The sequence below is a fragment of the Ptychodera flava genome, chromosome 6 (assembly GCF_041260155.1).
Source record: "Ptychodera flava strain L36383 chromosome 6, AS_Pfla_20210202, whole genome shotgun sequence".
In the NCBI taxonomy this organism is placed as follows: domain Eukaryota; kingdom Metazoa; phylum Hemichordata; class Enteropneusta; family Ptychoderidae; genus Ptychodera; species Ptychodera flava.
This window is the reverse complement of record NC_091933.1, coordinates 12436564-12450707: the sequence shown is the minus strand read 5'-3', so window position 1 is coordinate 12450707 and position 14144 is coordinate 12436564. Positions and strand designations below refer to the sequence as shown.

Below are 14144 nucleotides of genomic sequence, written 5' to 3'. Positions count from 1 at the left end.
TTTGTAAAGGCAACGTGGGAGAAATATCTGCTCCAACTCGAACTTAATCGATTGTAGCGTCTGCTGAAATGCAGGCTCTTGTCCCGATCCGTTGTCGTACAGGAAATGGAACGCTCTCCATGCAATGCCACGGAAACAATTTCTCACATCTCCGTTCAAAATTCATTAAACGGGCGGCTTTTCATAACGCGGAAAGGATGGAGCGCGTTGTATGGAGAGAATTTGCAGCGTGTAGTCCTTGCAGAAATCTCCATTCAATTTCCCCTTTTACGCGGAGCGGGTTTTGTTGCGAGGCAATATTGCTGCCTAAAGCAAGGTTAATGAAAATGATCGTAGGTTGTGCGGTGAGAAAGGACACTGCATGGCAATCGGAAATCTTTTCAAATGCAACACACTCTTTGCTTGACACACACAAGCTCCATGAACTGACCGTCTCATCTGCGGCCCACAATGTCTGACAATTGACGTCATCACTCGTGAAAGTAAATCTACGGACTTCAGAGCTGTAGCCTGACCAAACTACCGTGGAGAGAGTGGGCAGAATCCTGCTTAGCTAGAATTTTGGCAATTCACATAAATTTCCATATTGACAGTGTGTAAAGTTCCGATGGAGGAAGGCTGCCCCCGGGCCACCACAGGCTACCGTCCTGGAGTTGGAATGATTAACTTCTAGGCGGCAGTGACCAACGTCGAGGCGGGGTATTGTCGGTCGTGTATACGAGATTCAACATATAGCGTCGACCTCGGTAGATTATATTGGACGGCTACGTGATTGATAAACATCGGATATCGGATATCCAGCAATACTCAACACAAAGTAGCTTTTTCCTCAAAAGGAATTTGTTGTTTGGCATGCAAGTTGATATATTTATCTGAAGTATATTCATTCAGTGCAAAACTGTTGCCCTGTCGAATGTAAATATTTCTAAATATTTGAGTCAGGCCGACATCTTGATATAGTTTAACAGAAAGGATATGATATTTACTTATTTATCTACGCATGTATCTATGAAGGTATGTATGTGTGTATGTCGGTATAGATTGGTGGTAGGTAGGTAGGTAGGTAGGTAGGTAGGTAGGTAGGTAGGTAGGTAGGTAGGTAGGTAGGTAGACAATGTATAAAAAGACGCGCAACTCGACACAGCTGCATGGGAAAGATACTCCTTGTCAGTGTACTTCAAGTTTTGGGCCAGGAAAAGGTGAGCCATGAAGAATCTTTTTCTATGTTTTCGAACACAGTCTGGGTGCTCTACTGGATTTGATCAACGGGCCATTTCACGACATATATCGACTACGGGTGAGGCAACCGCATTGAACAGACCCTCCAGGACAGTCTGTAGAGAAAGACCTCAGAAAGAAAAGTTAACAAGAAGTCCAGCGTTGTTCCCACCCTGCAAACATGGCAATGAGAGTTGTGTAGAAGGGGAGCGCGCATCCGGGTTCATTTTTGCCAGTCGGCACTTCGGTGGCGGGCTTATCAATGGAATGAAGAGGATCACCTGCGTTGGAGCGATGTCTGTGAAATGATGTACTAATTGGAAAGTTTAAGACCATTTTAAGGCTTTCAAATCATGACGCGGGGACTTAGGAACGAAAAACAGGGAACAGATCCTATTATAAGGACTGGCAGGTCTTAGAGCGACTGTGCCATGCCGGCTTTCCGTTTTTGTTCCCACAATGTCGCATGATTCCGAGAGCTTTTGACATCAGCGAGAGTATAACTGAACGACAATATGTTTTATTCAGCAAAAAAATCAGCTTCTCTAAAGAAGCCATATGTGCCTTCCATATCGGTTAAAAATTGATGCCGTTTTTGTACTTAAAGAAGTGATCAAGGTTTATTCTTGATTTAAAGAGACTACGCATGCTCGTATCGCGCGCTTACAAAGACGCAACAAAACCCTACTAAATTGACAATTTTGTCGATGATCGAAGCGTGAGTATTAAAATACGTTTATTATTATTTTCAGCGAGTCAAAGGCATTACACACAGCCCCTATTTCCCAAGATGACACCGCTGTACATATTTCAGGCGGTCTTCGAATCACCAAAGAGGCGAGGAACATACTTCCGCATATGGGCACGCAAAAACAATTAGTATAATTATCGAGAGATTTTAGGCTTGCTTGGACGAGTATAGCCATCACACCATGTAGACCTTCTCACATGTTAATTGGCATGAAAAAAATATGTACTAAGCAAAAGAGTGGGTCAAAATGAGTTTGATTTTAAGAAAGTTTTACCGCGTGTGAATCCTAAATGACAACTTTTAAGTTAATTGATGTCAATGGAATGCTACGATTTATGACTTGAACTTAACCCTTTGAACACGGTGGGAACTAATTTGGGATGATTGGATCTTTATAAATTTCAAATTTATCAAAAGCGTTAGGTGCCCTATAGCTCAACGTTGCAATATTACAAATTACTCATAAAAACAAGTATGTAACTTAAAAAGAAAAACAGGTAAGCTTACATTTGCAGATTAAATCGACATTACTTCACTATCCAATTATCCCAAATTAGTTCTAACCGTGTTTTTGAGTCCTGTAATTTTTTTTCACTAAAAATTTTCTGCAACAATTTACCAACGTTTTATAATTTTTTCTGAATTTTTGTGATAACTTTGGACCAAATGAACATTATACTCCATTGGCTACAGTTTTTTTATTAAATCTTTGGCAAAAATCTGAGAAAAATTGACGAGGGTATATTTTTAAAAGGCGAGAAAAATTGACGTTGGCGCTCAAAGGGATAATGATGACAATGCTCTTGTGTTTGATCAAAATTTTCGAAGCGAAGATCCTATGAATGCCAATTAGATTTTGTCTTACCCCGTTGGAAACATGTACGCATGTGAAGTTTGCTATATAACTGATAATGACAACATTTAGTGCAGATTTCGGTGTACCGCGAATCTCAAGGGAAAAGACAACTTATCTGTCAAATTCAGAAAGCCGGCAAAACAGTTCTGTGTCCGAGGTGAATTACACAGTTCGTCTCAATCTAAATCTCAGAAGTTAATTCATTGATAAGATTCGATAAAAAAATTAAAAAGTGAAAACGCAATGACCGGACCACCATGTCTCGAGGTGAGACATTGTGTTCGTCTGAGACATCTATGACGAATTATGTTGCCGAAATTAAATTCGATAACGTCCACCCCTTTTTATCTACACGCCTTTGGCAAGATGAAAGCGAATACAGAGAAAATAATACTTTCCCTGGAAAGTTAATCTTGGTCTTTATCATTTATATACACTAACACATGTAAATTCTGACATATCTTACTCAACATCTCGGGCTGTACTAATGGGTTTGGCGTAAACTCGCAAACAAACACAACAACAATCTTTGAGGGTGTTCTCAGCATCAAAGATAGAATGGTTACACCAAAAAATCTTTGATGTATTACGTTAAAATATAGGAACCATTTTCTGCAGAGAAAACCCACCCTACCAAATCTCGTGATTAGCGAGAGTGTGGACGTTAGTTTTGTCTCAACTGAGAGTTGTAGGATTCAGTAAGCTGTGAAAATCATTTTCGGCATCCATCCACCGCGAAGCCCTAGTGAAAGAAAGGCAGTGCGAAAGCTCTCGACAAACAGCTTTCTTTGATGGGCTCAGTGAGACTGCCTTGCATTAAATTGTTTATGATATCTCGTGAAATTTCATAATATCAAAGTGGACCAAGAGAATAAAGATGATCTGTGTATTGAAAAAAAATATGGCGCCGACAATTTTGCTGACAGGAATGAGAGTCAAGCAAGCAATCAATGAAAGCGAAAGTCTCAGTTTTAGAATTATACATGAGTAGCCTCTTGACCCATGACCTTCCTCGTTCTTCTTGCGCGGTCGTCTCGTTTGTTCTCAATGATTGTTCCTGTGTGTGTTCACTATGCACATTTACAAATATCAATACGTACACATGTGTTAGGGAGCCATCATTATTTACGGCCCGGGGGGGGGGGGGGCGGAGGAATTTCATCGGAAACTCTGAATTTCGAGCAATGCCCCATGCAAACCCTGATGAATTTGAGTACCCCCTCGCTAATACAGAAATTTTTACTGACCCCCTGCTTTAGAAATGTTAAATATCAAGACATGTATTTGTAAAATTTACAAAGTTACAGCACTAAATAGTAAAGACCTTTCATATACTGGTGTACCCTGCTAGATTATCGTCTGTTATCTCATGACGATTGAAAAAGTGAAACCAACACAATGAAATTCAAAGTCACAACAAAATGTAGATATAAAAGCTCAGTCTCCAATAACCAGTCTATAACCGGTCTCCAATCATATAGTATTGTTTGCTTTGGATGGGTATAATGACGCGGGAGGCTGAGGGGGAAAGTGTCAGGGGAGGTTGTACCTTCTCTTGCATGAAAAAAATTGAGAAACTGATATGTGCAAAAGTGCAGTCTGGTGCAATGAGAGGTGTTTTTCAATTTGTAGTTTTACGAAGTGAAACTGTCAGAACACCCCAAGGGGGAAAGCGCGAGAGGAGGGTGTCCCCACTCTCGCATCGAAAATTTTGAGAAATTAATGTGTGAAATGGTGCAGTCTGAGAGGTGTTTCAATTCATTTTGCACCAAGAATTGAGTAACCCCCCTTTTCTTCTCTTCACATTTTGAGCAACCCTCTTGTAGTTTTCAATTTTTTGAGTGACCCCCCTCACATTCCTCTGATCCCCCAGGCCGTAAATAATGACCGTTCCCTTAGGCGTTTACGTATTTACACTAGCTTGTACACGCCAATACAAACATACATACATACATACATACATACATACATACATACATACATACATACATACATACATACATACATACATACATACATACATACACGTCCATATATTTGTATCACAATGTCCACATACGTTCGTACAGACGCGAAGAAAAAGCTCTGATTTTTTGAAATATCATCATATTTCTTGTCACGTTTCTCCAAATCTGCTCGTCGAGTGCGATGTACGCGACTAAGTGAGAATCTATGTTTTGTATCTTCAATCAGTCACCCAAAGTAAAATACATTTCATCATGTGTATCGCTTATCACTTCTAGTATCTTTTACACATCATCAGCAATGAAAGAACGACCCTCCTCGATATGCCTGAAAAAACTGGCAGCTGCGGAGTATGCCGTGACGTCACTTTGAGTGTGTTTTTTCCCTCGTGAATCATGTTTGTTTTCCTTTTGTGCATTTTCTGATCGAAAATTTCTACTCAGGAGCAAGCGACAGCGGTAGGACTTCATCGCCAGATAATGGGGTGCATGCGACCCACCGATTTTCAAGCGGTTCTCCAGGGATTTCAGCCAATTTTTTTTCACGACCTCTTCCAATTCTACGGTCGACTCAAGCGAGGGCTGTGGCCCACTATTGAAGCTTGTGTGGTAATGGGCATCTTGCTTTTTTGCTTCCGCGAGTCAAATAACGTTGTTATACATGGAGTGGGAGAAACAGGAGCCTGTGAAGTGAGCTAGAATTGCAGTCATCTCGAATTAATTCAGAAATCGCATACGGCAATGACCGACAGGAATTTAGCATACCGGCAACGACCGATAGGGATTTAGGTTATGTCTCCTTAATTTTACGAGACCCAGATTCGATTCCATCGGTCTATTTTTCCCGCTATTTTCGTTGTCATGGCGATATAAGTGTTCGCCGCTGATCCGATGGATCCGCGTCACATTGCCGCTCATTTTAACTGTACCTTAAGATATCAAGATACCAGAGTGGCCGCACACGTTTCTGAAAAGCTAATAAAAAACTTTTGAAAGAGAAAAACGTTTCGAGCGATTAAACGAATAAAGCAGGGAATGGAGGAGAAAGCATTTTGAGCAGTTATTTCCTACTTTTTGTAGATGTTTTCCCCATACGTCGACTTATCTACTTACAGATCAGGCGTTTACAGAATCATCGAAGGCCGGTCCACGTGCCTGTATGAAGTGCCTTCAATAGAGTGTCACTTTCCTTAAATTGAATGTCATTTTCTTCTTCAAATTGACATTACTCTGAAATGTCAACGCGGCCATATTGATTTGACCGCCGCGTCGACGGAAACGCAGGCTCCGACGACGCAAGCATATGCCTTCAGTTAAAATGGAATTTGACTGCATCACTCCCGCCCATCGTCAATTAATGACACGTCGCCAATGGATGTCACAGCTTCAATCATCATATCTAGGAGTGAGTCAGGCGGCAAAGATGCTATTGCGATATTGACAGGCGTGCTTCACCGTGAATGTGCAATGTGTTCATTGTGTCTTGCGAGGGGTGTGACGTGGTTATACATAAAGGAATAACATCTTTTATCATTGCAAATAATTTTAAAGGTTTATGCTTTCACTTTTTTGGTCGTATTTCCAGCCCACTTATTGAACCTGATGTTTTTTTCACGGACGTAACCATGTACTATTTTACGACCATACAGTCACCGGGGTTTTACCATTGAAAACTATAATTATCAGCAGACAAAACAACAATTAGCTGGACTTTTCACAGATATTTGAGGGGGAAAATATTAGGATCAGGTGAATTCAACATGGTCTTAAAACTACTTTTATTCACTGTGTGTAACGTGACATAATTTTCTCTAAACGTCGGATCAATATTAAACAAACCAATAAAACTTAAGGAGTGGGTGAAGAAAGCATGTGAAACTGACTCCCTTTCTAGATTATTGCATTTTCTCAGAAACGGTGCTGTTTCCTCGAATTCCTTGACTGGATATCGAACAGACACGGATGATGCATCAGTAACCAGTCAGGTGTTTACCATCCCTATTGTTGCCATGGTAAGTAAACATTGTTCTGTTCGTTTGAAAGAAACTCAATTTTTTGACGCCAATAAATTTATCATACAAAACTAAGAGAATATTAGCGTGTAAAGCTGTAACAATGGCATTGAACTGGTCATCAAAGGACGGTTGGACGAAATGGAACAGTCTATGCCCGGAGGTGCTATCATTATTGATCATGATAATCAATTTACAACTTGACGAGCGGTACGTCTGAGCAATAATGTACAAGGTAGCCATAACCACACATGACGTGGAGCTGTTTTGAAAGAATGCAGGAATCTAAACAAACGCACCCATTGACTGCTCCCGAAAATAGTCGTATTTACTGGTTTAAATAATTGAAAAATAATTAAACACCCCATCCATATCTCTTGTTTATAAGGAAAATTCAACAACAGATAATTGTACTTCTCGCCATTGATAGAATTCTCTTTCCCACGCCCTGATGTCTAATTGATTCGTTTATCTATTTGGCACTTTTATTGGAGAATCAAAGCACAGATGCGCGCCCCTCTCTCTCTCTCTCTCTCTCTCTCTCTCTCTCTCTCTCTCTCTCTCTCTCTCTCTCTCCATATATATATATATATATATATATATATATATATATATATATATATATATATATATATATATATATATATATATATATATATATCTTAGAAATAAGCACATTTGATCCAAATCTCTGTCACAACTGCGCCAATGGAGTTCCGCGACAGGTGCGTCATGTGTATCTGTTGTACAAACACATTTTAACGTTATAGCCACAACGGTTACCACGTGGCGATTAAGACCTACTCTCATCTCATTCGTTTAAAAATAAAAGAATCCAATAATTCTGTCCATTCTCGGGGGAGACGATTGGATGGGAGTGTTTCACAACCCGTGCAATAAGACCTCTTGTCCAAACCTTTGACGTATGGCTTATTATTTACTTTGAGCCAAAATGGAATCGATAAAGGTCAAACATACCGTGATGATTTGGTCTGAGGTCTTTGTCGTAATCTTCCTGCCGCATCGAATGGTATAACGACTCTCCATATCTGAAAGTATAACAAAGTAAACACAGATGCCAGTCAGTTCCGACCAGACCAAGTCATGTGCAAAGAAAAGCAGCTCTCGGCAACGAATCCATTAGAGACTAAATTGATTACATATGAAGAGATTGCATCGTTTTTTAAGTGTAGCATAACAGAAGAGTACGCGCCTGAAGATTGAAACGCTCAAACCTTTCACCAATGTTCCTCTCAAAAAAAATATTCAATAATTCTCTTTCGAAATCAAGAATTAAAATCAGGGCCACCGTGAAATAAACCACCCTATATTTACAGACATGTCATTTGAAATTCAAAGTGGCAACAATCCCTGTGTTAACTTTAGCGGGAAAATCAAATTTTCGATTTACACAAAAATAAGAAAGTGAAATCTTAAGTGAGTAAATGAGCTACAACATTAGCCCAAACAAGTATTAAAACAAAAAGTATTGTAAAAAATTGAGGGCCCGAATTTCTGTCCCCGAGGCGCGTTCTACCTTAAAGCTATACCATGTTATGGTTGATCGACAGTGAAAGAACATTTGTGTGAACGTTTTATAAAACATTCACAGAATCATTAAAAAGAACCATATTCAATATGACATAATAAATTTGTACTCTTCGTCTGGTAAAGGCTTTACTGTCCCTAGGACATATTCAAGAGTGAAAAAAACATATGTAATACATCAGATCTGTGAGCTCTACGCCATTGGGAAATGAGGAAAGGAAAGGCTTCAGATGAAGAAATTTCTGATTAATTATCACTGGGATTTGAGATGCAAGTTTACGATGAAATTATTTCATCAACGCCCCCTCGAATTCTTTGCAGTTCACAGACTGAGCATATTTTGAAGAAATAAAATGGAGCTGCTGTTATGAAATCGCGAAACTTGCCGAAGTGCGTCCGATCCAGCCAGATTTGGCATCTGAATCTAGTTCGGTGGATTTTAATAGGCACAGTTAACCACTCGAAAACACATATAAACGTACACACGCATGAATCCGCTTTTTGCCCAGTACAAGGAAAGCCTCTTAGGTGTAATTAATGCCTGTAATTACGGCATTTTCGGCATTTTACATTGTACCGTAGAGTATCTCAAACAGCGTTTTAATAAACCCTGCATGATGGGTTATTTATTCAAATCCCCTCTCCCTGCAGCCTACAGTCATCCCCGCCGGCTCGCTTGCCCTTTTCTTTGGTTAAAATACACAACTTTGGAATGTAGTTTCCGGGTATATCAGATATTCATACTACAAGAAAACCACAGAACGAACCCTGCGACCGTTCTAGTGTCTGCATATAGGATGTGTTCTTGCCTGACTCTCGCTCGTCGCCACGAACTCTCCACTAATTAGATTTTTTTATACCTCATAGTTAGCTCGTAGTCTATTCACATTTCTCAATGATTGATATATTTATTCACTCACGAGTGATTTCGTTAATGCCACTTTGCGCTAGCGAGGACTGTTATTCAAAATTGCTGCCTAATCAGTCTCTTTGTAGAGGAGGAAAAAGAGAGACAAACCTGAAATTCATCGACGCATTATGTAGAACACAGGACAGAAATACACGTGAACGGATGCGACACCGGGCACTGCTTTCAATTTGAACTTACATAATCGCTTTGATTGTTTTTTATAATCACCCATTTAACTTTGGTGTTTTGATTTGGAAATTATAACGAGGGTTGATGTAAGCGTTGCAGGAAAATTCACACAACAACGCAAAATGGGTTGGTCACACACCTTGTAGTGAGCCATGGTCCCTCTAGAGGGTCCGTGAGTGAGCGTACTTCACATCGCCATCGCTGTGCCAGCCGGAGGCAGTAATTGACAGTAGGCGTTGCCAAACTGTTTGTTTCATCCACAACTCTGACTTATTGAATGTTGTCATGTCAGAGCTCGTGTTATATTATCACCTTGGAGAGCATCCCAAAATCTTTCTGACAGGTTGGTGTTTGTTAAAGGCCCTGACTACGATTGTTGTTAAATAGGCTATAGAGAACCCTTTAATGACTAGTTCTGCGTGCTATTGCCGTGCTCCAGCTGCCGACACCTTTTTTATAATTGAAATTCGATTGCTCTGCGCGATGACCTTGTCTTGGATTAGTTGTTTAATTGGGACACGCTTGGCGCAGACTAGCCCTCTCGACGCTCTTCTATAATCTTCATTTCACGTATTTCCCCCGTTTTAGCGAAATCTCTGTAAAATGTCATTGCCACAGCATCGCGTTCAAAGCTTCTTTTGTGAGTGGTTTCGATCGGTTACCATAGCTACCGCTTTTTTTTGTGAGAGAGGCTGCAAATGCAAGGCATTGTTCGCCAGCAGACATTTAATTTCAGATGGATTACTTGTCGATTTTGGCGAGTCCCGATGTAGACAAAACGATTCGCCGTTGCTTGTCCCGTGGGTGTAGCGGCAACAAAAGGACGTAAAAGTATTACTTCCAGGCTCGGACAGACCATCTTAATTTTACTTTTGTTATTTCTCGACCGAATCAGTCTATCGCGCACACCATCACTTGTCTCACAATCTGTTCGAATTTACGGTTTATCTTGATGACGCATCTTTCCTGTCTTTGCCTGTCTCTGTCTCCGGCTGTCTCTATCACTATCTCTGTTTCTCCTTGTCACTGTTTGTCCCCTTCCTTCTGTTCAGTATTATGTGTTCGGCCGTCTTTTCCTCATATGTCTGTCATTGCCAGTCTTCAACCTGCCTGTCTCTGCCTCTCTCTTCCTCTGTCTTCATATATTTCTGTCCCTGTCTTCCTACCTATACCTACCTACCTAGCTGTATGTCTGAAAATTGATTGATCAATAAGTCAGTCAGTCAGTCAGTCAATCTATCTATCTATCTATCTATCTATCTATCTATCTATCTATCTATCTATCTATCTATCTATCTATCTATCTATCTATCTGTCCATCAATCTGTCATGTGCCATTCTGTCTGTCTGTCTGCCTGCCTACTTGACCGCCTGTTTGTCTGTCTGCTTGTGTAAATGTCTCTGTCTGTCAATCTGTCCGTCTCGTACTGTACTCCTATCTGTCTCTGCGTCTCTATCCTTGTGTCTGTCTGCCTGTCCGTCTATGTCTGTCTGTCTGTCTGTCTGTCGGTCTGTCGGTCTGTCTGTCTGTCTGTCTGTCTGTCTGTCTGTCTGTCTGTCTGTCTGTCTGTCTCTCTCTATCTCTCAATCCTCAGTGAATAGATATTCTACAGGCTACCTCCGGGTGGCTTTGACCTCTGACGTAATAGTCGTCGATTTCTTTCGACCTCTTCTCTTCTCCATCTATGGTTGTGAATTCACCCAGTCGTATATGAGCCTATTGAGAGGCAAAGCTATAGCAGAAGATCAACGTTTGTATAACTCCTTCAAATTCAGGAAAGCCGATAAATATTTGGTAAGCACAAAAAACCCCACCACGAAGAAATCCTCGCGGGATGATAAAACAACGCTTATCACAGATAGGCTGGCTGTGCTCACAAACTATAGTCAAATTTAGAATTGTACGGAGTAGTTAAAACCTCATGTCAAACATTAAGTACTAACTTGCTTGAGGTAAAGAAAATCATCGCATGATTTACTCCAATAAGGGTTATGTTCGTCAAACCGGTAAAGCCTATTAAAAATGTCTGCATTAAGGCTCTCAATAAAATCAACCGGGTTACAATACGGGTATTGTCTGACGGAATACATTTCTTATTCTCAAAGTCATTGTAACAATTGCATTCTAATTGATTCGCATGAACAAACATATGGCTTCCACCGCCTTCTTAGTTTTTATTTCTTCGAGGTACACAGTGGAATAAGATTTTAATGAGATCTTTTCTGCCATGTCAACGATTACGCTTCGGAGCATTAGCTTGGGCGCTAAGCTATACTCATTACTGGGCTAACATGTCGGTTTAAGTGGACCGGGAATAACGATACACTGGCCGCGGAGCTATATGCCTGCGGCACCTACTGCTATTTACAAGCGCCGTTGTGTTCCACTGCAATTGACCTAAAAACGGCAAAATAAAGATTGATAGTACGAGTACTTCAGTCTTTTCACGGCGGATTTACCATTCATTTTGTAATCTCCGTGAAATTTTCTTTTTTTTGGCCTTTTTTTTTATCTCATAAAATCGTTGAAACTACGTGAATTTCATACCTTCTCCTGGATGCACCACTTGGGATAGAACCAAAGCTACTGAATGGAAAGAAAAAGAGCAGCTGACGATGAGAAACGTGGACTTGAAATACGCAGTCGTTTATTTAGTAATTTTGATTTTTTTAAAATGTATTTTACGTGATTTTTGTTTGTGTAATGAAGTTCACTGTTATACCTTAAACGTCATCTTGAATGTTCAGTGTTCAACTTGACCGCTGTCAACGTTACCATGATTATGTACGTAATTTCAAATGTTATTGTCGGCGACCGAATACTCAAGCTCGTCCGGAGCTGAATTCACGCGTCAACGATAATATCGTGTATTGTTCACAATGAGCCGAGTTCGGAAGATTAATACTCAGTATTTCAACACACACTTGGGAGAAGAAAACAAATGTATACAAATGTCCTGGAAACACAATGATGGAAATCTGATCAAAAATTAAGAAAAGCTACTGAACCCTGTCATTGGTGTAACGAGTCACAAATGACGGTGATACTGCTGACGTAAGGCTACACTGTAGTGATATTTTCAAAATTATGGGTCGATCAGTTCCAGAAAGCTCCGTGTTCCTTCGGCAGGCGGCGAATGCTAAGTGTCGCAAAGTCAGTCTGTTATCGATGAAATCGAAAAGCAACACGCGGAAATAGAGGTGATCAGAGCCGAATAAAAGAGAAAGAAAGGCGTGCGGTGTTTACCAGAACTAATCGATTTATACGTATCGACTCACGGTACTTCGGATGGCGTATTATGCGAGTAGGTTTTATGTGTTTTTATGGCGAACGGCACGCGTGCGGCGTGTCCTAAAAATAAACTCCTTCTCCCCGCCGTCACAAAATGCCTTGTCATTTGACTCTTTTTTTTGCAGAGAAGACAAAAATACGTTTGTTTTGACTCACAATGAATAGCATATGTGTGAAACTTATTCGCGAGTGATGAGATTGGTTTCCCCGAGACATAACAAAGCTGTAAAAACTGCGACTGCCTAGCTGTAGTTAACGCGCTCTTGAAGAGCATGGCCGTGCCTAATTAGCAGAGGCATTTCAAAAATTGTGGTAGTGTGGAGAAATGGCAAAAAAAAAAAAGAGGCTGCGGTTTTAATGCTGGTCTCCTCCACTGACTGTTTGCCTCTGATATGAGCCACGTTCAGCACTCCAATAGGATTAATCCGTCATATGCAGATTTTGAAATGAATTCGGGCAGTATTATTTTTCCCGGCAAAGTTATGCCCATAGGTGTAATTCACACCGTATGGTAAACCTGGGATGAAATGTCACCGGCAGGTACATCTCACTTAATGCATCTTAATCGGTAGGTGTTGTTGAGTCGGTCTTTTTAGTGAAAGTCGGGTAATATTGTCTTTCTGATTCTGTGGACGAAAAGTTTACACAAATACACAGTATTGTTTGCATAGCGACTAGGAACTTCACAATAAATCAATTTTTTGCGTAAAATTATGAAACGCATATATGAGGATGCCTAAAGGCGCAGAGAAAAAAAAGACCAAAAGCCGGTCAAAAGATTTCTTGTGTGCATGCTCATGCCACCGGCCGTTCCAACGACTTTATAGTAACAACCACCAAGCTAAGGGTATCACAGAGTTCCTCTATACGCATCCAAGAAAGGACGTTAATGGTTTCGGCGAAAGAAAAAAAAGGCCAACTCGTTGCTACATAGTCCGCTCGGCGAGGCTCTCTGTACTTACCGACTGTCGACTTCGATGTTCAATATGGACAACAGTGCCATGACCAAGACGCTGTGATATGAAAGTAACATTTCTACAGGGCGGACTCGAAGATGCGATGCTCGGTTTATCGTCGCGGAGACCGAATGGGAGAGCGGAGATATTCAGCGGGAGGAAATATACCAATATGACCCCCTAGAGTCACGGTAATTTGCCAGACCGTGCCACCTATATTATTTAAGGGAAATCGACAGCGATTACATGTGATGGACGAAAGACACACTCGGAGAAATGGACTAATGGTTGAAGCGGGTGGGGGGGGGGGGGGGGGGCTGAATTAACGGCAGAATTAACAACGCTGGGAATTTCGTGTCGACAGGACACGTGTTATTAGCGAAACGGTAAATATTCAAATGAAGTAAGAGAAGTTATTTACGGTGCCATACAGGATCTTTGCATTTTT

The 14144-nt window shown here is 40.7% G+C and overlaps 1 protein-coding gene across 1 annotated transcript in view; it reads right to left on the bottom strand.

Moving 5' to 3' along the window:
- LOC139134855 (glycine receptor subunit alpha-1-like) overlaps positions 1-13835 on the bottom strand; it is a 38872-nt gene extending 25037 nt beyond the window's left edge. Inside the window, exons 1-2 of the mRNA XM_070701923.1 lie at positions 13703-13835; positions 7780-7850 (exon numbers count right to left, since the gene is read on the bottom strand). Of these exons, the coding sequence (XP_070558024.1) occupies positions 7780-7850; positions 13703-13773 (142 nt within the window). The 5' untranslated portion in view covers positions 13774-13835. The remainder of the gene's footprint in view (positions 1-7779; positions 7851-13702) is intronic.
- Positions 13836-14144: the final 309 nt, after the last annotated feature.